This window comes from Phyllostomus discolor, chromosome 12, assembly GCF_004126475.2.
Source record: "Phyllostomus discolor isolate MPI-MPIP mPhyDis1 chromosome 12, mPhyDis1.pri.v3, whole genome shotgun sequence".
NCBI classification, from domain to species: Eukaryota; Metazoa; Chordata; class Mammalia; order Chiroptera; family Phyllostomidae; genus Phyllostomus; species Phyllostomus discolor.
This window is the reverse complement of record NC_040914.2, coordinates 10,065,387-10,091,513: the sequence shown is the minus strand read 5'-3', so window position 1 is coordinate 10,091,513 and position 26,127 is coordinate 10,065,387. Positions and strand designations below refer to the sequence as shown.

Below are 26,127 nucleotides of genomic sequence, written 5' to 3'. Positions count from 1 at the left end.
CCAGCATACTTGCTATTGCAAGTGAGACCCACAAACCAATAAGATGAACCTCTGCTGAGCGTTTGTCAGATACAGAGTCTCATCTTCTGCACACCTGCCAAATCAGGATCTGTTCTTTACCAGGATCTAGAGACACTCCATGTCCACAGGGGGTGGATCTAGAGACACTCCTGTGCCAAATTCAAATCATAGTATCTCGTTATTGATGGGCATCCAGTTTGATGGGCACCTTCTGTAAAGGCATTTTGAAATGTGACCTGGGCATCACAATCTTTGCAAAGTTTCACAGCTGATCTGATGCACAGAGGGCGTGACAAAATCCCTGTGGCAAGTTTTCCCGAGGTCCATCCAGGACTCTCACCCTGAAGGAAAATGTGAAATGTAAAAAAAGGGGGAGTTACAAAGAGGCTACTGTGTACCTGACAGAGGTAACACAGGTTGTGAATGTGTGTGTGTGTGTGTGTTCATGGTCTTTAGCCATTTCCATAGAACAGAAATGTACACAAAGGTAAACAAAATTGAAGGCACAGCTGTAGTAGCATAAATAAGGAAAGGAGAGGAAGAGTCCTGGGAACAGGCCCCGCCCCTGGCTCATTATAGCCAGGGAAGCAAACTTGCCCCAGGAAAAGGCTTAGCACGCAGGGAGAAGGGACAGCAGATCCCACAAGTGGGTACAGAAGTGCCTGTGAGTCTTACTGGACCTCAAGCTCTTCTTGCAGCGGAGTGAACGGAGCAGTCAGCAGACATTATGGACTCCCCCTCAGCTGGCACTTGCAGAAAATTTGTCCTCTGGCACGGGCTACTGCTGACTGGTAAAAAAGGGACAATCCCTGGGGGGTGGACTGGAGGATGGGAGACCAAAGTTGTTGAAATCTCTTGTGGAACACAGCACTCAGAGGTTAGAGAGGGCGTCTGTAGGACCTCAGGGGAGAGGGCAAAAGAGGAGATTGGGATGAAGAAGGGGAAACAGCAGCAGGAAGATCTCATGACCTGGAAGTGCTGAGGAACAGGAAAGTCTCAATGGCTGTTCATTCTAAGTTATTCATCACTGAGTATGGAGTTTTCAAAACTGTTGGTAATAATAGTAACATTTTATGTGAGGCAACAAAAGGAAATTTTAATCAAGAATGCTGAGCATCGCCTTACCGCCAACCTCAGAAATGAGTGAGCTCAACACAGAAAAGGAAGGATGCAGAGAATACTCATTCATTCATTCATTCATTCACAGGTGTTGGCAGCCTACAGAAAGTACTTGAGACTCAGCAGGATCAGACAGGCCCACACGCTCATGGAGCTCAAGTTCTGTGAAGAGGAGAGGGGCAGGGAAAGATGTGGATGTGATGTCAGGTCCCCACAAGTGTCATGAAAACAACAGAGTACAGAGAGGTCTTCGCAAACATTGGTAAAAGGAGGTGTCTGCCAAGGACACCCTGAGTGTCAGCAAAAGCCTGAGGGCAGTGAGGGGGTGAGCCAAGAGACAGCTGGACAAGTGTATTGGAAACAGAAAAAAATAACAGGTTTAGAGGTTCTGAAGTAAAAGTGGCCATGCTGCTGACCTGGACAACAAGAGACACACACACAAACTCACACTCACACCCAGACCAAAGCTGAGAGATGAAGAGGCTTGCTCAGGATTTAGGGCTTCATCTCGTAAGTCCATTACATACACGCAAATATTAATCACTTTTTTTCTTTTCTCCTAGTTTCACTTGTAACCTTCTGGAGCCCGCCCACCTCTGCTCAACTCGCTATTGTGTCAACCGCTGCTGCCGAAGGCGCAGATGTGCTTCTGCGCATGCGCGACAAGCCTCCGAATGCGAATATCATCATTTGGTACAAAGGACGAGGGGCGAACCCGAATCGTTATATCGCAGCTATTGTAACGTACAAAAAAGAACTGGGAAAGGGGCCTGAATTTAGCGGTCGAGAAATAATAGACAACGAAGGATCCAGGCTGATTAAGAAGGTCACCTTAAAGCATGCAGGATACTACACTGTCGTCGTGCATCTTCAAAATCGTATAAAAGAAATAGGATTTGGTCGCCTCCGTGTGTTTGGTGAGTGACTCCTCTCTGACCTCTGGGTGTCGGTGGTGGGGGTGGGGGTGAATTCTACTTCACACTCAAGACTGACAGACCTAGACTCTGCCTCCATCCCCCTCTGCATCACCTCCCAGGTGAAGTTCTGGCATTTGACAGGATACAGTGGAGACAAACTTCCCAAGATTTCTGTCCCCTTCCCAGATTCTACCCTGATGACATTCAGTGAGGACAGAAAGACCATTTTGATGAGAGTAACCCAGCAGGGGGAGGAGACCAGTCTCAGTTTGGCCCCTTAGGGTCCTTTCCCTGACCCTGACCCTGAGATGACCCTGCAGGGCTCCACAATAGCCTGGCCTGAGGAGCTCCCTGGAATTCTCACAACAGCTCAGCATAGTCAGCCACTCTCCAGACCCCTGTTCCAGAGCTCCTGGCTCCAGAGAGCCTGGGGAGCCTGTGTCAGGTTGAGTTTGGCTTCCTTAAAGGAGCTGATTGGGAGCAGCAATTCCCAGGGTGCCTGAGCCACAGGTCTCCTAAGCTGGTCATCAGCCAGGGCTCAGCCCCTACAACCACATTTGAGCAGGGATGGCACTGTGGGTGGGGAGCACAGATGGACAAGGATCCTGCATCATTAGAGTTGCAAGGATCCTGCAACTCTTCTGGGGGACTTAGGGGTGTCCATAGAGAGGTCAGCATCTTCAGGGAGAAACTGAGGAGAAAAGATGCTCCTGGCAGCTCCGTGTCCACCAGGGATCAGCTGAAGGGAATCATCTCTGGGATTCAATCAATAGCAGATGCGTCTTGTCTGAGCAGTTGCCCTATCCCAAGATTCAAGGTCAGATACTGTGTATATTGTATGATTAATACACTGACACCCGACAGCCAAATATGCATCCTCCTCCATGGAAAAGAAACTGAGGCACAGGGAGATACAGTCTCCAAAGCAGAGTCACACAGACCAGGAGGAGAAGCTCATCAGGGTCACCCAAGGTCTGTCTGCAGCCATAGCCCCACCCCTTCTTCCAACTTGGGATTTTATTAATGTCTGTGGTTTGCTAGGCCAATCATTGGTTGAGATGCTCTCTTCTTAAGCTTCCTCAGCTCAGAGGGATAGATTCTGGGCTGGGGAATGATAATAAATGGAGAATTATTTTTTACTCTAGAACCTGCAGGAATCCTCAGAATCAGTGCTGGGAACACTCAGGCATTGCCCTCAGGTGGTCAGGCCACGCCTTCCTGTACTAAACTTGAAATCACTAATTTTTTTCCTGATGTGTTTGTGTCATTTTCACTCCTTATAAAAACAAAACTTTGCCTTATCACTCCACTCTCCACACTTGCAGCTAGTACAGGGACCAACATTGGTGAAAAAAACAGTTGCTTTTGATGAATTAGGAAGAAATAAATGTTGGTTGAAATAATGAATGAATAAACAATCGAAAATTTCTTCCAAGACTGAAAGGTTGATGCAGAGTTTTGGGAATCTTGGATGCACAGGACAGGTTCACTGTCCCTTCAGGGACTGGAACCAGAAGAAATATTCCTCTTGCAATTGGCCTTAGGCACCAGGGTATTAATAATAATTTTCACCTGTGAAAATACTTTTAAATTCTTTCCAAATTTTTATCTCATAACCACCAAACACAAATACTTTGTAAGAACGAGAATTTCATCAACTCCATGCTCTTCTGCATTTCCCCTTCTGCATTTCCAAAAGTCCTCACCTGCCCTCAGGAGAAGGCGAAGTATTTTACTGGCCTATCACATGGTTCTGCTGCCATAGTCAGCTTCTTGCCCCTTCACTTTTTTTCAAGCTCATTTCTTGGACTCGGGTCTATCATTTATTGGCTCACTGACTCTTGTCAGTCACACTCACCTAAGAAGGCCAGCCTCTTTGCCTAGGTGCTTGAATACCCAACTGACAAACAGCTTGCTTGTGATCCATATGTATGTGTTATTTCTGCCTAAACTCATCCATAGAATGTTTAGGGAAATGGTGCCTAGTAGAAACACACCTCATCTGGGTGATGGAGGGCTGTGCAGCCTGAAGAAATGACCCTTGGTCAGCGAGGAAGTCAGCTGATAAATGAAAAACAAGAAGTGTGCGGTAGTCTCTGCCTGCCAGGCTTATGCCTTTCCCTGATCCAACCCTGATACTTAACGGAACTCTGAGAAAGTCTGTACTTTCCCCTAGACACAGAGCGGAAGGTCATACATTCTCTGAGCCCTCAGACTCCCATGCATTTGTCTTGTGATACACAGACCTGCCTTATTCTTTTAAGGACTCAAGTTGGCTGAGAGGTGAGAGGTTCCAACTCTGACTTGTGAAGCCTTTTGAAGAATCGAAGGTACCATATATGGCAACGTTCTGTTACCTGCACAGCTCAGTTACTTTACCTAACATCACCAACAGCATGGCCTTGAGATGTAATTTGCATTTTCCAAATGATAGTGATGTTGAGCATCTTTTCCTGTGCTTATAGGCCATTTGTATGTCTTCTCTGGAGAAATGTCTATTCCAGTGCTTTGCCCATTTTTTCACCAGGTTATTTGGTTTTGTTGTTTTTGAGTTGTAGGTGATTCTTGTCTATTTGGGGTGTTAACTTCTCATCTTACATATGATTTGCACAGTATTTTCTATATTCCACAGGTCACCTTTCACTCTGTTGATTTTGTCCTTTGATGAACAGAAGTTTCTCATTTTGACAAAAAGCAGTGTATCTATTTTTTTCTTTTTTTGCCTGTGTTCTTAGTGTCATCTGTAAGAAATCATTGCCAAATCCAATGTTATATAGTGCTTCCCCCTATATCTTCTTCTAAGAGTTTTGTAGTTTTAGTTCTTAGCTTTAGGATTTGATCTACTTGGCTTTTTTTTTTCTCAAAAGGATTTCATTTTGTCTTTTGATAAATAGAAGTTTTATGCGAGTGTCACATTGTTTGGTTACTTGTGCTCCACAGTAAGCTTTGAAATGAGGAAGTGTGAGACCTCCAGGTTTATTCTTTTTTTGTAACATCATTGCAACCATGTGGGGGATCCATTGAAATTCTACATAAATTCTAGAATAAATTATTTAATTTATGCACAAATGACATTGTTTTTTATAGTAATTTTACCAAATATGTGGAATGGTGTGAGCCTTCCAATTCCATACATCTGGATGTTTTTTTCTATTGATTTGCTTTTTCTTTCCTTTCAGAAACATTTAGAAAAATTTACCTGATGATAGGTTATAGGACATGTGGGCTAGGAAGGGGTTTCAAGTGCTGGTGCTAAAGTAATGCCTGAAGGAACAAGTGAGAGGTCATCAGAGGGTGGTCCGGGGTCAGGAGGAAATGACTATCCTTTCTATTCTTATACATTGTCCCCTGAATAAAGATTGCTTTCCCACCACAGAGATCAAAAATATCCTTTGCCGAACTTAACAGAGCTCACTGTAGGCAGTGAGAGGCTGAGATCTCAGAGAAGACAGCATAACTCCATGTCTCATGTTCATTCTCCATCATTCACATCCTCTATTTCCCCACAGAGCCTGTGATAATGGCCATCCTTGTAGCCAGCAACACCACAGCCACTAAGAATAAGGATGCCGTGGTCTTGACCTGCTACACAAAGGGAATCTCCATACAGTGGTTCTTCAATGGCATGAATCTGCGACTTACAGAGAGGATGAAGCTGTCCTGGCAAAGCAGAACCCTTACCAGAAACCCTGTCAGAAGAGAAGATGCTGGAAATTATCAGTGTGAGGCCTCAAACCCTATCACTTTTGCTTATAGTGTGCCCCTCCAGCTGAATGTAAAATATGAGTAACTCTCCTCTTTCTCTCTCTGTTTTTAAAGTCTGAATAAAATATTCTGCATCTTTTAAATAGATTTCTTGTGAAGGTGGAGAGATTCTAGAAGACTTGCATTAAGTCAATAAGTGCTGAAAAATGTGAACTTATGTTGTCATTATAGTTGACTCAAGGTCACATTTCACACTAGATTCTATCTCTGGTTTTATTTATTTATTTATTTATTTATTTATTTATTTATTTAATTAATGGTTGTTTAAGTACTGTTGTCTGCATTTACCCCCCACCACTCCCCTCCCACCCTGGCCATCCCCACCTCCCTCCCCTCATTCCACACCCCCCCTTGGTTTTGCCCATGTGTAATTTATAGTTGTTCCTGAAAACCCTTCCTCCCTCCCCCCATTATCCCCTCTGGTTACTGTCAGGTTGTTCCTAATTTCAATGCCTCTGGTTATATTTTGCTTGCTTGTTTGTTTTGTTGATTAGGTTCCACTTAAAGGTGAGATCATATAGTATTTGTCTTTCACTGCCTGGCTTATTTCACGCAGCATAATCCTCTCCGGTTCCATCCACGCTGTCACAAAAGGTAGGAGCTCCTTTCTTTCTGCTGCATAGAATTCCATTGTGTAAATGTACCATAGTGTTTTGATCCATTCATTTACTGATGGGCATTTAGGTTGCTTCCAGCACTTGGCTATCGTAAATTGTGCTTCTGTGACATTGGGATGTGTAGGTTCTTATGTATTGGTGTTTCAGGGTTCTTAGGATATAATCCCAGTAATGGAATTGCTGGGTCAAAAGGCAGATCCATTTTTAGTTTTCTGAGGAAATGCCATACAGTTTTCCACAGTGGCTGCACCAGTCTGCATTCCCACCAACAGTGCACTAGGGTTCTCTTTTCTCTACATCCTCTCTAACTCTTGTTGTTTGTTGATTTGTTTATGATGGCCATTCTCACCAGTATGAAGTGTTATCTCATTGTGGTTTTAATTTGCATCTCTCTGATGGCTAGTGATGCTGAAACAAGAGTCTTATCTTTTATCCACTCTTTCTGGTTGGTTTTAGTTTCACCGCCACCACAGTGGAGGTGACATTGAGTACGTTAGAGGATGATCATTGGCTGTGTGATTACCAGTGGGAGCCCTTGATGAGCTCATAGGAATCCAATCTCTGTCCCTCCTTCACAGGGATAGGTGGAGGGCACGTGGACACTGTGTAGACAACAGGAATTGACAGGAGGACACCCATGTGGGTGGCAGCAGTGAATTTTTTTCCAGTTTTATATCTCACAAATAATTTCTAAAATGTTTTTGAGTATTCTTGTTTCTTATGGCAAGAAATCTTTTTGCATACCCTCAGTATGACACTATCCTCTTTGTTAATAGGACATAAATGGAAACATTGGTAATACAACCAAGGTTTCGGCTCAAATGTCATAGTTCATATTGATGCCCACAGAATCAGAAATGACCTCGCTCTTTATAAAGCTAAGTTGGGTCTGATGGGTATTTTGATATCTCTTGGATATGAGGGCATCGCCCAAACCTGCAGAGACTGTAGGTGAAGTGTGAGGGTGAGGCTTCCTAACCTCAAGAGGCTGTTACAAATTTATTCTCAGATTTCATAGGAAAACATTCATCAGAGCAAACCATGTGGTGAATGTCAGCTCCTTTGCACTTAGGTAACCAGTCAGGCTAAATCAGGTGACAGCAGCCATGTTTGTGATCAAGAAGACTCTTCTTCTTTGGTGATGAAATTTGGTGATGAAAAGGAAGGTGACTGTGCAGAGAAATGTAATGGAACCATAAAAACTCCAGAAGCACAGCCTTCTGGGAAGTCACATTCCCACTCTGTTCATGGACTGTCAGCCATGTTGATCTCTTTATCAATTGCGGGAACTGATGTAGATGCAAAATGTATTTTGGCTGAAGGAGATGAGTTGCCTTTTCGTCCACTGGGTAAAAATCAGTTTTGTTATGACCTAAATGTTAACTCAGAGTTAACTCAGGCCTCTGACCTCCAGGATTTTAGAGAATTTCCTTTGGGAAGGTAATCGCAATTTGTAAGTGATTATTATTTCTCTGCCTTATTGAAATATGCATGTCTCCTTAAAAGCTTCTTGCCAGTGTTATTACAAAAATAATATGTCTCAAGAGCCTCAGTCACCTTCTTTAAAATTTAATCCTCGTGATGTTCCTGTGTTCTAGTCACTGAGGGAGGGTAGAGCCTCACTTGGGTGGGGACCTTTACAACCAAGATGTAAAAGGACCTCCTGTAAGGATTCCATGAGAAGTTTTACTTTCATTTGTGCAAAGCCAGTCATCAAACACAGATCCCTATTATTCCTTTTTGAGGTGCTTAAAATCTCCCCAGCTTTTTGTTTCTGGGTTGCTGAGTTTAGTTTCACTGCCCTTTTGCAAGGTCTTGGATACAATTTTTTTTGCCTTTTTAATATTATCTGATACATGTGTGACTTTGACATCATCTACCTGTAATCAGCTGATCCTGTCATCTTGCTTACAGTTTCAATCCTTACCATATTTTCAAATCTTCCAATTTTTTAAAATCTGACTATAATCTTCCAAATAAGAATTTTTAAGTTTCTGTTCTTGCTTCTGACTTGGCGTCCACAGCAAAAGATTACCTGACTACCCAGATTATTCTGGGGTTCCAGGCTTCCTCTAAGTAGTCTTTGTCCCAGAATCTGAGAACCCATCCAGGCCTGAAAAGGGACCCCTCTGCAGCAGACTGTCAGCTGTGTTCTCATTACACACACACTTTTGATGCACCTTCAAGGAACAAGGTCATGGAGATTCTTAATAATATTCTGTCGTAAAACTCAACAACTCTAGTCAACATCCAGGTCCCTGTCACATAAGCCATGGCAGGTCTACCTTAGCAAAACATCCAGATATTTTGTTGTCTTCTTGTTGTTTCTACCAACTCTGTGTGCCTGTCCTTGGCGAGTTCACAGCCAGAGTCTGTGAAATGGGAAATAAACTCTCCTCTGGGTCTGTTCCTTTTTCCTACTCCTTGTGGTCTCTGAGATATTTGGTTAAAACATTAGGTTGACCAAAATTTCATTTGCTTTTTTCCAAAATATCATTTGTTTTTTTTCCCATAAGGTGGTTCTAGTAGTACTTAGTTGTCTTAAAATTCAATGGAAACAAATTGGTTACATTGCATTGTGACAGCTGCCTTATCAATGTGCATTTAAAAAACTGATCAATATTGATGAATTTCTGTGTAGTATTTTTAATGTTGAAGATGGAAAAATGTATGCCACATTTTTAGCGTATCATGCTTTATCATTTCAAGAAGGTAAAAATGCAGCTTAAACACAAATAATGGTTTATGCAGTGTATGGCAAAGGTGCTATGAATAATTGAATGCATCAAAATGTGGGTTGCAAAGTTCTGTGCCAGAGATTTCTTGCTGGATGATGCTTCGTGGTCAGATAGACTGGTTGATATTGATAGCAATCAAATAGAGACATTAATTGAGAACAATCAACATTCTATCACGTGGGAGATAGCTGACATACTCTAAATATCCTAATCTATAAAGTTATTGGTGAAAATGAAAAAAAAGGGTCTTTTATTTCACAGAAAAAAAAACCATACAAATTTTTGCCAATCCAATACTTGGAAGCTTGGCTAGAGGTGGCTTGTGGGGTGAGCAGTGGTGGGCATAAAGGACAAGCATGGAGGCATGGAGCTTGCTCAGAGTAAGGGTGAGTAATTGTAAAAGTCAGTTTTGGAGTATGTTGGGCATTATATAAATTAAATGGGACCTAGGGTTCCATGCATAAGGGCAATTTGGAGTGTCCCAAAATGGAATTAAGGAATCTGAGTAAAGGGCTGGTCTACCTGCTGAAAGAGGAGCCACTGGCCTGCTGTGGCATCATGGGGCCTTCTGTCCTCTCAGACCCAGATGGGCATGCGGGGTGAGACACAGGGTGGGGAATGAGTGAATTTCAGGAGACTCATACCAGTGACCTGACACAGGGACAAGAGAAAGCATTGGATGTACAAGCTGACAGAATATGTAGAAAAGATAACATGGAATAAAGGTAAGTGGATTTAAAAAATCAGAATATTGTTAGGTGGGATGGAAATCTGGAAAGCAATGAGAATTTATAGGATTGGGGACACCATGAATGCAACAGATGAGTCAACAAACTTTGGAAATTTGAATCAGAAAGAAAGTTGGAATGCAGGATAGTAGAACTAAAATTGTGATTGGGATGGAGCAGGGGTTAGGTGAGAAATACAGGATAGATTTGGTAGTGAAGACAAAAACTGAGCACCACAGATGTCCAGTCTCCAGCTCCAACCCCACAGAATCATGTACAGCAAGCTCTCACTGCACAGTCTGGTGGGCAGCAGTGTCCACATGGTTTGGGAAAGCTGTGAAAAGACAAATTTTAAGCCTATATTTCAAGACATGCCTCAGCTTAATCAACAAGTTAGCTCTGACAGTAATTGAGATTGACTAGAAGCCTGTGTACAAGAAAAGGAGTGGATGGTAGTAGGGGTTGGGGGGAGCATTGGAGAGAAAATTCACAGCCAAGTGAACTTAAAGTGAATGAAGCCTTTTCCTTTTTTCTTTTTTCCTTTTTTTTTTTTTGTAGACTACTAAGAGTAAACTTCCTGTTATTTCATGGGTACCAGCTATGTGACAGGTCACAGTGCTGGAGGGATAGGTATGAATGGTTGGACCACGTGTCCTTGCCTAATCCAGGATGTATCACTTCCATCAGCCATGGAGGCTGCTCTTCCCACCTGTCCATGTGTCAGTGGCTGTGACAGAACCCAGGTCATGGTGAGGAGGCCTGGCTACCTGCTCACACAACAACCCATGTTGACTCTCCAACCCTCCTGAGGCCTAGAAGCCTATCAGGAGCTGATGTTCTAGTGCTGTAGAGGACATGGCTGTGCTCCAAATCCTAGGAGTCTGCATGTAACTTTTTAATTAGAATTCACCAGTGGCTTCACAAAGCACCTTTGGTCTTCTAACATGGATTAAATGGAAGTAGAAGTACAGTAACTTGCAACCTGTCCTTTACTCTGGAGGGTACGTCCAGCATGTCCCAGACTTTCAGAGACATAAAAGTCTCGTAGATCTATGAGATCTCTGAATGGTCACAGAGGTGAATGTTCCTACAGCACATGCTTTGCTTAAACTGTTGATCACTAGACCTGATCCTGTCACTGGTGTCACTATCTTCACCGATGTCATTGCCTGAGAGCATGAACATGAGCAGGCACTCACTTCCATTGTTTTAAGCACAGAATTCTTACTAAGGCATTTAGTAAACTTGTCATTTTGTTCATCTTAAGCAAGAAAGCCTCTAGTTCTCACCATTAAGGGTGACATGAACTGTAGGCTGGTAGGTTTTTTATAACTTGAATTTGTCATGAAATAAACTTTGAGAAAGAACATATCCATTTGCTCTACTAGGGAGGGCTGCCTTTATGGACTCACAGTCTGTGCATTCACTCAGAACAGCCTGTGGTAGGTTTAATACTCTCATTTCACCATTTGGAAATTTTTAATGACATTTGAACAAAGTGCTCTCTGCATTTTCACTTGACACTCCCTTTACCTAGTTCTTTCCCTAGTAGTGATCTATCAAAAGGTGCAATTTGTAATGTGACCACTACAGGGTCACCTGAAGGGACTGTAGGGGCTATAGAAGTGTTACTGGCTTTGTCTACTCTATTTGTTTCATTAGAAGTGTCTAATGTAAAGAACCTATACATCCCAATGTTCATAGCAGCACAATTTACAATACCTAGATGCTGGAAGTAACCTAGCTACCCATCAGTAAATGAATGGATCAAAAAACTATGGGTCATTTACACAATGGAATTCTATGCAGCAGAAAGAAAGAAGGAGCTCCTACCCTTTGCAACAGCTTGGATGGAGCTGGGAAGCATTATGCTAAGCGAAACAAGCCAGACAGTGAAAGACAAATACCATATGATCTCACCTTTAACAGGAACCCAAACAACAAAACAAAGAAACAAGCAAAATATAACCAAAGACACTGTAATAGAGGACAGGCTGACAGTGACCACAGGGGAGAGAAGAGGGAATTTCAGGGGACAATGGGAAGGGTTTACGGGAACAAATTTAAAGGACACATGGACAAAAACTAGGGAGAGGGTGGTAATGGGAGGGAAGTGGGGAGGGTTGGGAGGGTGGGTTGGATTGGGAGTAAAAGGGAGAAAACTGTACTTGAACAGTGATTAAAATAAAATTTAAAAAAAAGAAGTGTCTAATGAACAGGACCTCCCTTCTCAAACTTTCGTAGCTCATGAAAGGAAGTTTCTCCATCCATAATGCACTTCAGATGCTCAAATTGTAAAAATAATTTAGCTTGTTGGCTGAAATGTAAATATCATTAAACAAGCACATTAATGTCTACACTAAATATTGGTCTTTGGAGGAATACTGGAGTGGCAGGATGAGAAGAGTGTGTGTGTGTGTGTGTGTGTGTGTGTGTGCACGCGCTGTGGGTGGGAAAGAAAGCAGCTCAGTCCTCATCTTTCAAGAAAGAAGACCTTGGATTAGACAATGTCTAAAAGAGAAGGATAAGTAAGTAGCATCAAAGGATGTTATTAGAAATGAATTTTGTTCCATCTTGGAAATGTGCAGTTGTTTGGGACAGATGTCCTCAGTGTGGCCCAGACAAAGTAGGCATAAACTTCCTTGATCACTCAGAGAGAAAACACACAAAGGCCCAGGGCTTATGTGACAACTTAAAGAGTTGTCACAAATATAAGGAAGAACATTAACATAAGATAGCCAGGAACTAATAATCTTGTTTTCAGTGCAAATATCATGCAAAAAATAATTTCCTCTTCCATCCACAGTGGGAGTTAAAACCTTCATGGGATTGCAGGTGATCACATTAAGACAATATTCCATCTCCGGGCCTTCCACATTGATTAAGATTTGTCTGAAGATTTCAAACTTCTTGGCTCTTTATTTGAACAACATGTGATGTGACATGTCTTCTGTGTTTTATTTTGCTTTTGATATCATGAGCATAGAATTACTGAATAAAAAATTATAATCCTTGGTTTATGAACCAGTATTATCACCAGGTCATACATATGTATACTTTTTATGGTTTCTCTTCCAATATTTAAGTATTTGATTCATGTTGAATTTACTCTTTTATGTGGTGTAAGGAGGTGGTCTACTTTCATTTTTGTTCATGTATCTGTTCAATTTTCCCAGCACCACTTATTGAATAAACTACTTTTAGCCCATTGTGTTTGTTTTCTATGCCAAATATTAATTGACTATAAAGTTGTGTGTTTATTTCTAGGCTCTCTATTCTGTTCCAATTATCTCTGTGTCTGTTTTTATGCCAGTACCATGCTGTTTTGATTACTATGGCCTTGTAGTATAACTAGATATTAAGTAGCATGATTCCTCCAACTTTGTTCTTTCTAAGGATTGTAGTTGCTATGCAGGGACCTTCGTGGATCCATATGAATTTTTGAAATATTTGTTCTAGTTCTGTGAAATGCATCATTATAATCTTGATAGGAATTGTGTTGAATCTATAGATTGCCTTGGGTAGTATAGACATTTTAATGATGTTAATTCTTTCTATCCATGTGTAAGGTATGTGCTTCCACTTACTTGTATCTTCTTCAATTTCTTTCTTCAGCAACTTATAGTTTCCTGAGTACAGGTCATTTACATCCTTGGTTAGGTTTATTCTTAGGTATTTTATTCTTTTTGAAGTGATTGTGAATGGCATTGATTTCTTAATTTCCATTTCTCTTCATTATTGGCATATAAAAATGCATCTGATTTATGGATATTAATTGTGTATCTGCTATTTTGCTGAATTCATTTACCAGTTCTAGTAGTTTCTTGGTAGAATCTTTAGGGTTCTCTATCAGCAAATAAAGACATTTTTACTTCCTCCTTTCTAATTTGGATGCCTTTTATCTCTCCTTCTAGTCTGATGACTGAGGCTAGGACTTCCAGTACTATGTTGAATAAGAGAGGTGAAATTGGACATCCCTGTCCTGTTCTCAATCTTAAAGGGAACACTTGTAATTTTTGCCCATTGAGTATGATGCTGGCAGTGGGTTTGTCATATATGGCCTTTATTATGTTTAGGTATATTCCCTCTATTCCATTTTGCTGAGAGTTTTGATCATAAATGGGTGCTGGATTTTATCAAAAGTTTTTCTCCATTTATTTTTATGATCATGTGGCTTTTATCCTTATGTGGTGACCACATTTATTGATTTGCAAATGTTGATCATGGTGTATGATATTTTTGATACATTGCTGGCTGTATTCAGTTTACTAATATTTTGTGGAGGATTTTAGCATCTATGTTCATCAGAAATATTGGCCTATAATTTTCTTTCTTTGTAGTATCTTTATCTGGTTTGGGAATTAAGATAATGCTGACCTCATAAAATGAGTTTGGGAGCCTTCCCTCCTCTTGAATTTTTTGAAATAGTTTGAGAATAGGAAGTGTTAGCTTTTCTCAGAATTTTGGTAAAATTCACCTGTGAAGCCTTCTGGTCCAGGGCATTTGTTTCTTAGGAGTGCTTTTTTACTGCTTCAGTTTCATAAGGTGTAATCTGTTTATTCAGATTATCTGATTCATTCTGATTTATTTTTTCCTGATTTATTTTGGAAAATTTTATGTTTCTAGGAATTTATCCATTTCTTGTGGGTTGTCTGGTTTGTTAGCATGTAATTGTTCATAATATTTTCCTACAATCCTTTGTACTTCTTTGGTGTCAGTTGTTACTTCTCTTCTTTCATTTCTGATTTCATGTATTTGGGTCCTTCCTTTTTTTTTCTTAAAGGTTTGTCAATCTTGTTTATCTTTTCAGAGAACCAGCTCTTGGATTCATTGATCTTTTGTCATTTTTTTTTAGACTCTATTTCATTTATTTCTGCTCTGATCTTAATTGTTTCCTTCCTTCTATTCACTCTGGGCTTTGTTTATTGTTCCTTTTAAAGTTCCTTTAAGTGTGAACTTATAATGTTTATTTGAGCTTTTTTTCCCCATATCATTTCATTCACATGTGGAATCTAATGAGCAAACTGAACTAACAAGCAAAATAGAAAGACTCATAGATAAAGAGCCGGATGACAGCTAAGTGGAGGAGGCTAAGTGGTGGAGGGATTAAGCAAAATGGAAAAAGGATTTAGGGACATGGACAACAGTGTGGAGATTGCAAGGTGTGTATAAGGGGGCTAAATGGTAATGGAAAAAATACAATAACAATTATTTCAAAATAAAGAATAATTCAACTATAATTTTAAGAATCTTAAGGGAAAAAATAGCACATGAAAAGACATGTGCTCAACAACAACAACAACACAAAGAAGCCAGAATTCAACATATTTACATTAATAAAGCAATGGTTCAGTATCTTACCTGGTTTGGTAATGATTTAGGTACTCAGTGACTTTAATTAAATGACTAGGTGTACTTGAACTGAGCTTTCAGTTAGACTTGTTAGAGACTTGTTAAATCAGCTTCAGAGCCGTGGTTCTGCTGTGAAGAGAAGCAGAATTGCCACCCCAGCTGTGCCTTTTATTTTTAAAAATTTTATTTTAATTGTTGTTCAAGTACAATTTTCTTTTACTCCCATCCCAGCCTACCCACCTACCCACCCACCCAGCCCTACCCACCTTCCTCCCATTTCCACTCCCCCCCCCAGTTTTTGTCCATGTGTCCTTTATACTTGTTCCTGTAAAGCCTTCCCCTTTTCCCCTGAAATTCCCCTGAAATCCCCTCCCCTCTCCCCTCTGGACACTGTCAGCCTGTTCTCTATTTCTGTGCCCAGCTGTGCCTTTTAGGATATTGATTCTGATCTTGTTCTTGGGAAACAGAAGGATCAGGAAAAAAAAACCCTTGGGCCTCTCTTCTTAACTGCCTACCAGCTCAAGGAGAAGCATTTACATAAAGATGCTGAGAAAAAAAATATTTAACAAATATTTGCTTTGGAATTGTCATGCAAATTGGTTTTTTCATTTTGAAGCCTCAAACCACAAAAGTTATTATTATATTTTATAGCTTCACAATGGCATATAAGCCTCAATTACCCAATACTGTTTGGCCTCTAATTTTATCTTTCCATAATATTAAACCATATAATAGAATTTTTCCATTCTTTTCTGTTAATTTTAGTTTTAGCTCAGCTAGAGGAATTCAAAAGGTTAGAGAAAACATATTTTTTGTTTCCTCAACTGGCTGTTATTATATCCAGTTAAGAAACAAATTTAAAAAAACAACCTGGCATGTGTGATTGAAAAAAAATGGAAAATTGTCAGTAACATAGGTACTGATATGTAGTAACATATTATTCAAGATAAGAGAAAAATGTAGCCTGCTAAGCACAAGATGGCTAGATCTGTTTTCTGCTCTTAACATCACAGACACAACCCCAAAACTGGTTGCAGAACTCTGGGTTGTCTACAAACAGGAAGACCTCTGGATTCTAATAACCAAAATCCCATAAAAAGGATGATGTTAGGAGAGAAATGAATCGGATCATAAACACCCACATCGTAAACACCCACTGAGCAGTTCTCACAGAGCATGAGTTAAAAACCCCTACTCATAATTGTGTTACAGAGAATGTGAAGAGAGGATCACGTGGCTGTGGCAGTACAGAGAGAACATGCAGCTGTGGCAATAGAGAGAGAGCCACACACTTCTGGCAGAGTGGGGACGCCCACAACCATGTGAGTAGGAGACCCATGTGCTTCTGGCAGAGTGTGGACCCCCACAACTTCAGTAGGGGGAACCACCATGTGACTTTAGCAGAGAACTGCCACTAGGTTTTGGCAGAGTGGCAACCCCCCCTACCCGCAGCTTTGGGGAGATCTACATGGCTTTGCCAGAGTGGGGATCCCCACAGCTTTGCCGAGAAGTACCATGTGGTCTTGGCCAGAGTGCAGACCCCCCACAGCTTTGAGGTGCCCCTTTGACCACGTGGCCTGGGAAGCAGGAGAGACTTTGCCTAGAAGAAGGGTGAAAGAACTCTTGCCAGTAAGCCATGAGAAGGTGCCACATGGCTTTGGATTAATTTGATATCCTGACTGGATGGGGACATAGCTGACAGCATCAGGAGCCTGGATTCCTGATGCTTGCTTCTTTTCCTGAGTTACAGTACCCTGAATTAGGGCAGGGGGAGAAGGAAGCACTGTGGGCATCTGTGGGTATCCTAAAGGAATTTGGTATTTTAATGAAGACATCAGGTCACTACTTTAAGTCCGTATAGAATTAAACAAACATTTCATTTTCACAAATCTCTGGCATTGAGAGACATCTTTCCTATAAGGCAGCAGACATAACGAACTTTTTGGTAATTGTATATAATTACCCCCTTTGGTCCTGTGTGGGTGGGTATGTTCTGTAACAATCATAGAGGCAGATTACATACAACCTCATAGTCAATTGTAGCATCACACCAACCAGCGGTGGGTTTTTTTCATTTTTCATATGAGATAAAAAGTTTTTATCTCTCATTAGCAACCAAGTTTCCAATAGCGTGTCCTATAATTCAATTTAGTTCTAACACTAAGTACTCAGAATGCATGCAAACCCCACAGGTTCAAGGCTCAGTAACACAAGACCTCTGTCACTTCTGATGCTGATCACAAATGGGGTGCACAGGCTACTCACCTTTCTGCCTAAGTGACTACAAACATGGGGATTTTTGTTGCTTCTTTTAGGTATTATGATTATTTAGAACATCTCACTGAACCAAGAAATGGTTTTATTTACTATTACTGGTTTATTATAAAAACATAATTTAGGAACAGCTACATGGAATAGACACACTGGGCTAGACAGTGGGTGATAATAATGGAGGTCAATATCCTTCCTGTGTGTTTACCCTCTCAGAACCTCTCTGAATCTTATGCTTAGGATTTCTTGTTCATTTTTTTTCTTACAAGTTTCCTCATGTTGGTATGACTCATTACATATTTTCCCATTGTTAATTATCTCTAGCTTCTCTCTCCAGAATTTTGAAGGGTCGGGTGTATAGATTTTAAAAAGCCCCATACTACACCTGAAAAACTCAGTGGAGGCTTGCTTGGCAAACCTTATTAACCCTGAGACCTACAGTAACCACACAGGGTGGTCTAAAGTCAAAACTTAGTAACTAAACACAGATCATGGCATGTATCATGTTTTAGGCTTGTTCTTTTCTAAAAGATGTCAATCTTTGTTTTATCTGAATTTGTCTAATGCATTTCACATCTGTGATACTATACCTTTAATATGTCAGGGTAATGTCCTTTTTTCTGGAACCTCACTGCACCACCGCAGAAAACAAAAACACTTTTCATTGTTATTGTTTCCATATTAATCATTAACTGCAAACTATCCTGTACCCATGAATGTAAAGACAGTATCTGTCTACTTGCTTTATGTTTTATCCAGTCTCAGAGATCTCACCTGTTTTGCTTTCTCCCAACTCCCTAATCTGCCCTCAGTGGATGCCACATCACCCCAATGCCTTTTCCTTTGATTGTCATGTATCAGGTGGAAAGCTGACATTCCATGAAGCATTTTCTCAATTTGTTGAGTTATTCCTTCCTCACTCAAATTAACTGATAAATATTTTCAACACCTTTAAACATTTCAAACTTTGACATTTACTCGGCATAGTGTGGCAATATTCCAGAGAGGCTCACCTAGGATCACCTTGCTAGGTACCAGAAGGAGCATATTGTGCCCCACCAGCTCCTAACATTGCATCTAGTGAGCTTAGGTGAATTTTTCTTTGAGCTCAAGACCTTTCTGTTTTAAGGTAAGGGGCCTGAATTTATTGAAGCTGGGTTGTTTTTTTTTAATCATTGAGATGCACCTGAAGGTTAAAAGTTGAGAGCAACTGGACTAGCAATAAGAGTTGAAAACTCACCCTGGCTGCTGCAGTTCAGTGGATTGAGTACGGGCTGTGAGCCAAAGAGTCACTGGTTCGATTCCCAGTCAGGGCACATGCCTGGGTTGCAGGCAAGGTCCCTAGTGCGGGACACGTGAGAGGCAACCATGTACTGATATTTCCTTTCCTTTCTTTCTCCCTCCCTTCCCCTCTCTCTAAAAATAAATAAATAAAGGGAAAAAAAGAAAACATTTTTTTTAAATGTTCTAGAAGTATAGAGTGGAGTTACTTTTAAAAAAAGAGTTGAAAACTCAAGACAAAAGAAATATGGATGGCTGATTTTTAACATTGGCTTTCTATTGGAATTGCTCTTTGAGAGTCCAAACAAAACATTCTGCTGGATAAATGAGAGACAGGACATGTTCAGCTCTGAAGATAAAATGTCCAATCTAGGTATTCTTATGTGACCAAGAATCTCTGTGCAGGTTTCAGAGGAAATCCCTCAAAACATGCAGGACCATACAGAGAACTCCAACTCATCTTTAATTAAATAACTGACTTGTACAAGGAAGCATGAATAAAGGTTTGCTACCTAGTACGCTGGAAAAAATCTGAGACACATAAAAAGGATTTCGTGCAACTCAGGAGCTCAATCCTTAAACAGCCCCTTAAATATAAACTTTCTAACTTTTTATACAAAAAGAAAATACTTTCTAAGTTTTAACTTCAAAGCATTGAGATTATCAAAGACCTATAGGATATGAGAGTTAGCAATTAGACTTGGAAACCAAAAGTCTTCCTCCCTGCACAATAGTCACCTGTGCTGTAGACACATTAAGCAAACAGACAGAAAAAGAGTTATGGGTTCTCCAACGTTTATGTTCTTCATTCTGTGAACCTTCACTAAATTCTCATGGTACCACACACTTCCGTCAGCTCCTTGCTTTCCACACCGAACATTTTTAACTTGATGTAACAGTCTTAACCCAGCAAGTTTGCTGCCTTCTTTGCAGAATACAGACATCTACGATTGCATTTTGACCACCGACAATCTTTTTACCCTTAGGGATGGTTTACAGGATACTCCTTAATAATGTTGACTTAACTTGGTTTACACATGGACCTGTGAAAGATGAACAGAGATGGAACCAAGCTGGATGTGCAATAACTTCTATGATGGATATAAGTGAAGGAATTTATTTACCTAAATAAGAAATGCCAAACAAGCTGAATTAATTATACGAATTTGTGCTTGTCGATTGGCCAAATACCAAATAGCCAATATTAGCACTAATAGTAGCTATGCCCTTGGTATTGCTCACAGCTCTGGAATGCTGTGGAAGCAGCCCAGCTTCTGAACTTTCTCAGGGCAGCACGTTAAGAATAGCAAATAGGTTGCAGAATTATTAGATGTCATACAGATATTGAAACAATTGGCAATTACCAGAATTCCAGTGTATTCTGGGAATGCTTGTTACTTCCTATTAAATCATTAAAAGACTCTTTTTAACAGCTTTACTGGGCAACTTCAGAAAGAAAGAAAAAGAGGATATGGCAATAAAAAGGGAAGACTTTTGAACCAGACCAAGAGATACAGTTTCAACCAGAAACCAATCTTACCTGTGGGGACTCAATTATTGATACTTTAACATGTACATGAGCTAACACATTGGGTTTTTTTAAATATGATTTCAGAAAATAAACAATAGTACTGGAAGGGGAAAGGCCAAGTCAAGGAACACGAATAGAGGACTCATGGGCACAGACAATGGTCTGGGGATTGACTGTGGGTTGGAGGGAGTAGGGGCAGGGGAAAGCAATGGGGAAAACTTGGGACAACTGTACCTGAACAACAATAGTTTAAAAAAGGATAAAGAAACAATATTACTGGAACTCTCCTATTATAATTTGTAAAGTGTGAGGCAGATATTCTATCTGTCCAAATAGAATGCTGGAAAATTATTCAATGGTTCACATAAATTCCCACATTCTTTAGATCCACTTGAGGTATGGTCATTAAATTTTATTTAAATGCCACTATCTCAAGAATACAAATACGTGTTAGTTATAATTAGTGTGTTTTTTCTCTCTGGGTTGAGGTATTCACTTGGCATGAGAGCAACAGCCTAAACAAAGGTGAATTATTATTGGGAAAAATTAACATCAATTGGTAAATCCCCCCTGAGTTACAGTGACTAAGGGATGCCTTTCACTGCGCAAATAATGCAATGTGTTTCTAATATTTGGTCTATTTTACAGAATTTCCATTGTGCCTGTCACCCCAGTATTTTTATTAGTGAAACATACAAAAGGTACAAAGAAAACTCAAATAAACAAATTGCCCTGGCTGGTGTGGCTCAGTGGGTTGAGTGCCGGCCTGCAAACCAAAGATTTTCAAGTTTGATTTCCAGTCAAGGCACATGCCTGGATTGCTGGCCAGGTCCCCAGTAGGGGGTGTGCTAGAGGCAACTACACATTGATGTTTCTCCCTCTCTTTCTCTCTCCCTTCCCCTCTGTCTAAAAATAAATAAATAAAATCTTTTAAAAAATTTAGAACCTCAACTAAATAAATTTTCAAAAGCTTTTGATCCCCCTTTCCAAATATTCCTTGACCTGAAATCTACTTTTGGTGAACACAAAGCTTTTCTCCTCATTCAATAGTCACTGGTCTCCCAATACATCTAAACAGAGGGACATACAGATCAACCTTACTAAAAGGAAACATTCTCCATTATTGTCAAGAACTTATTAATCAGTTTATAAGGACTAATAAATTAGTCATATTCCTTTCATAAGTGCACTCCTAGGTAATAACGACTTTAAAGATCATGACTTATTTTGTCTATTGGAAGAGACATCAATTAAAGACTCTCCAATATTGCAGGGAAAAAAACCCTATCAGGTGCCCAACTGCAGGTGAACATCTGCCACTGACACTTGCCTCCACTAAAGCAATCCCATACGTTTCAAAGATGAGAAGTCGCTGACATCTGAGATAGACAGGAATCCACAGATTATGACAAGAACTCTGTACCTAAAAATTGATGTTGAAATGTATAGGTTTGCTTGTCTTTACCTGTCTGCTAATATTAGTCATAATAATAATTACACTTGTTTGGGGGTCTTTTCTCAAACATTGCATGTGTAGCTCAACTGTTAATAATCTCTAAGTGTGTATATGACAACTTTTGTATTATCAAACATACACTTTTTATGCTTTTCAGTTTTAAAGCAGTTTAACAAGAAGCTAGACATATTCCTTGGCAAGTGAAATGACAGAATTGAGACAGCTACACTGGACTAACAATTTACAGCCTACAAGATTCCCCCAGGGGGTGGGAGGAAAGCCTTGGATGCCTAGCAATAGATAAAACACCATGCTGGACCTTGCCCACAGGTGGCCTTTCCTTCTCTGGAATATTGCTGTATCTATAATTTAGACCTTCTGCTTCGACACTAACCAGTTTGTGGAGACCACAACCCTGCAAGGATGCACCTTAAAAAGCTGATGAATATTATATCGAGATCTTCCCTGAGACCTCATGTAAAATCTTTAACTTTTAATAGTAGATGAAACTCAAGGCAAAGAGAGCCACATGTACCCTTCTTGAAGCATACCTACTCAAGGTTCCTTTTCTTTTTTTTAAAGATTTTATTTATTTATTTTTAGAGAGGGAAGGGAGGGAGATAGAGATAGAGAGAGAGAAACATCAATATGCGGTTGCTGGGGGTCATGGCCTACAACCCAGGCATGTACCCTGGCTGGGAATCAAACCTGCGACACTTTGATTCCCAGCCCTTGCTCAATCCACTGAGCTATGCCAGGAGGGCTTCAAGGTTCCTTTTCAAGTAAATTTCCTTTCTCCTAAACTCTCAGGGGTCTCCATAAGACTTACAACTAGGGGAGCAATGGGCCATAGCAGTTCATCCTGAACTTGTCCCCCAGGCCTGTATTTTCTGACTCTGCAGTAAGCTGAGAGCAGCCCCTCCTAGTCTCACATCTTTCCCATAGGGCTGTAGGAGAATCAAAGCAGCCCCACCCAGTCTCTCTTCTGCTACTCCTTTTATTCTAGGCCCATCTGTGTTTCACTGTCCCCAGCTTAATAAACATACCCTCAAAATTACCTTGGCTTATTTTCTGATTTTTTTCCTGCAGAAAGTCAAGAACCCACACCCTACCCACTGGCTTTAGACAAACCCCTTTGGGTCTAGCCCCCTTTCTAATAGTATTTTGAAATTTAGAAGAGATGCTATTACAACAAGTAGGGGGAGGATGTGTGTGTTCTTAAAAGTAAGTATTTTGTCTTAAAAAATAAAATGTGTCTATTTGCCTTACTTTTTACCCAGTCTCAGAGATTTCCGCACATTGAATTCTCCTTCCTTCCTAAGCTTCTGCCGGGAAATTTGAGGCAACCCTTGAGGCCTCTGGCTTTGACTGCACTGTATAAAATGATGCACAAAGCTGCCATCCTCTGGAGCGTGTTCTCAATTGACTAAGATTTTGCTTCCTGGCAACTGTCATCAAGTTCGGCTCAAATAGAATCATAAACATTCTCTACAGGTTTAGAAAATTCTTATGTTGCAGGTGAAAATTCCAAGATTCTGAACAAGACTTAGTGTTTCTGGTAACATAATCTCCATCTGCAACTACCCAGAAGCCTGCCAGGAGTTCCCTCGTCATGACAAAGGCACTCCCATCACCCTCATCACATAGAACATTCCAAAGGTTTTGCTGCTCTTTTCTAAGAACCAGGAAAAAATTCCAATATGTCTTTTTATGATGTCACATGAAAAAACTGAGGCTTCTTGAGGTGTGACCACCTGCCCAGAGTCACAGCCTGCAGGTGGACTCAGACATGCCATGTGTTTTCTACTGACATTTGGCATCTGTGCTCCATTTCCTTCTATGTTTCCTCATATTTTAGAGGGACTGAAAGGTTAAAAACTACATTTCCCACTCTAGTGATTTAGAATCCAAATGTAAACCAAATTCAGCCTCTGAGGTGCAGTTGTGTTTAATTCAGAAGCTGGAAGGGAGATGGGGCCATTATTTCTGCTGCTGTGGTGACTGATGGGTAGGCTGTGGCAGACACAGCTTTATGTGGAGAATCAGGTGTTTCTGTCCCTCTGAGTGGGGCTGTGGCTGTGTGACCTTGAGACTAGAATTCTGGGGAAACTCCCTCACTTCCATTCCTCTGGCTATTCAGGTGCATACAAGGACCTCACACATTGGGTTAAAGATGTTTCTGCACATATGGTCATGGCAGGTTTACGTGTAACAGCCCCATTATGCACAAGTGTCCATGAAGGGATGAATGGATACACAAATTTAATGCATCCCTGGAGTAATATATAAAGAAAAGATAAAAAAAAAAGAAACTATGTCAAAATGATTGTATTGAGTCAAGGAGCCAAACTCCACCTAAAATTACATACTGCATGATTCAAATTTTGGAGATTCTAGAAAATAAAAATGAATCTATAATGAAAGAAAGCATGTGAGTTTTCTTCACACATGGTTGGGGTGGAGAGGGGCAGAAGAAAGAGATTACAAGAGGGCAGGAAGAGACATTAAGAGTAAGGGACATGGTCTTTATCCTCGTTGTGACAGCTTCTCTGGTGCATGCATCTGGAAAAACCTTATAAATTCTATTCTTTCTATATATTGGAATTATTATATTCAACTTTAGCTCAATCAATTTGTTAAAATTAGATATACACATATGAAATATTGCTTAATTTGTGTAAAAATACGACCCCCTCCAAAAAAACCCCAACTGTACCATGAATTTTTTCTTGCCCATTTTTTCCACTTGTCCACCAGGGGGCAGCAGAAGTACTTTGATGCCTGGAGTTTTACCTGGGGGCTTCTGACCCCACCTCAGCAGCACTCACAGCCCATCAGGGTCCAACTTCACCAGTATTAATCATTACACAGCCTTTCTCCCTCTTCACACTTGGCAGAGTGAGCTGCAACTGTTCCATCCAGCCAAGCGTCACCCTACCAAAGGTCAGTCCTCTGCAGGCAGGTTTTTCATACACCCTCTGTTCTTCAAGGAGTGAATGGCCACTAACTCTTCATGTCTCAGCCAAGAGGTCACTTTGTTAGAAGGGTTCTAAGTGATCCTGTGAGCGGCTGAGACTCAAGTGCATGCTGTGTATGCACTGGAAGGTTTTATTTTTTTATGCCCTTCACTTGTTTAAAATTAATACCTTAAGTCATAATTTATCTGAGAGTCTGTCCCTGTTACAAGATAAACTCAATAAGCACAAGGCTCACACATGTCTTATTCCTTTGGAGTTTCCAGGGCCCAGCCAAGAGCCTGACACATCACAGATGCTCAGTAAACACTCATTAAATTGATAAGGAACACCACACAAGGGCAGCTTGTCACCCTTTGTGACATTTGAAGTCAAAGTAGGTTACTTATACATCAAAGCCATTGGTGTCAGCATGAGAGGAGGCCACCACATACTTGAGGACACCCCAGGGTCAGGTTTTTACTTCCTGTACAGTCAGGAGGCAGGAAACAAACCTCCTAACAGTAAGAAGTTGGACCACCTTTTATTTCTAGAAAATCACAGCCTTCCACAGGCCCACCTTGTGAGTTATATCTCACTACCTCAGGCCTGTGTTCTTCCTGTTCTCACAGATACCTGCCCTGATAGAAACTCTGGATCCTCAATCCCTGGTAGAGTTACTGCCAAGGGAGGAAAGAGCACACCCTGACCTTATAGGAATCAGGGGATGACTTTTTATGCCCAGAGTCCCTGGTATGTGGGACATCTGCCTGTTGCTTCTGAAGACATGTCACCAGTTCATGTTATCCTGGGAAACAAGGAAACTTCTTGTACAGGATGGGACAGGGGAACCCCAAATCTGTGGTTGTTTCCATCTCACAGGGGCTGAGTGTCCCCGGAATCCCTCCCTTCCCCTAACAGAACCCATGGAGTCCCCTAATTGAGTCTTTATGTGAAGCTGTTCTAGCTGCTGGGCCCTGGGAGGAGACCTAGAAGAGATGGCAGACAGAGACAAAGATGACTTACATGCAACACCCCAGTGCAGTGATGGAGGAAGCACAGAACATTTGGGACTCAACACCCTTTCCCAAAAGCCTTAGAGGAATGTTCCCCAGGCCCTCCCTTTGAACTCTTGATAGCAGAAAGCTCTGTCTGAAACAGCACATCCCCCTGGTTAGACAGTTCTTCTGACAATGGATTCATAATACTCTGTACAATTCCTGTGCTCTCATTGGGCTCACCCTGCACTGGTCAGCATCCTGGTACAGTACCTGAAACTGGTTGCAGGTCTACTCCTACCCTACAAAGGGGCAGTATTAAGCAACACAGAACACACAGGAATCTCCTACATTAACCTGACTGCAGCTAAGAAGATGA

General features: G+C 40.9%; 1 protein-coding gene across 1 annotated transcript; it reads left to right on the top strand.

Moving 5' to 3' along the window:
* Window positions 1–659: 659 nt before the first annotated feature.
* LOC114510847 (carcinoembryonic antigen-related cell adhesion molecule 21-like) lies at window positions 660–5,975 on the top strand. The gene is made up of 3 exons (XM_028529321.2): window positions 660–812; window positions 1,704–2,057; window positions 5,567–5,975. Exons 1-3 carry the CDS (start codon window positions 749–751, stop codon window positions 5,845–5,847), a joined length of 699 nt encoding a protein of 232 aa, XP_028385122.1. The 5' UTR covers window positions 660–748; the 3' UTR covers window positions 5,848–5,975.
* The last annotated feature ends 20,152 nt before the right edge of the window (window positions 5,976–26,127 follow it).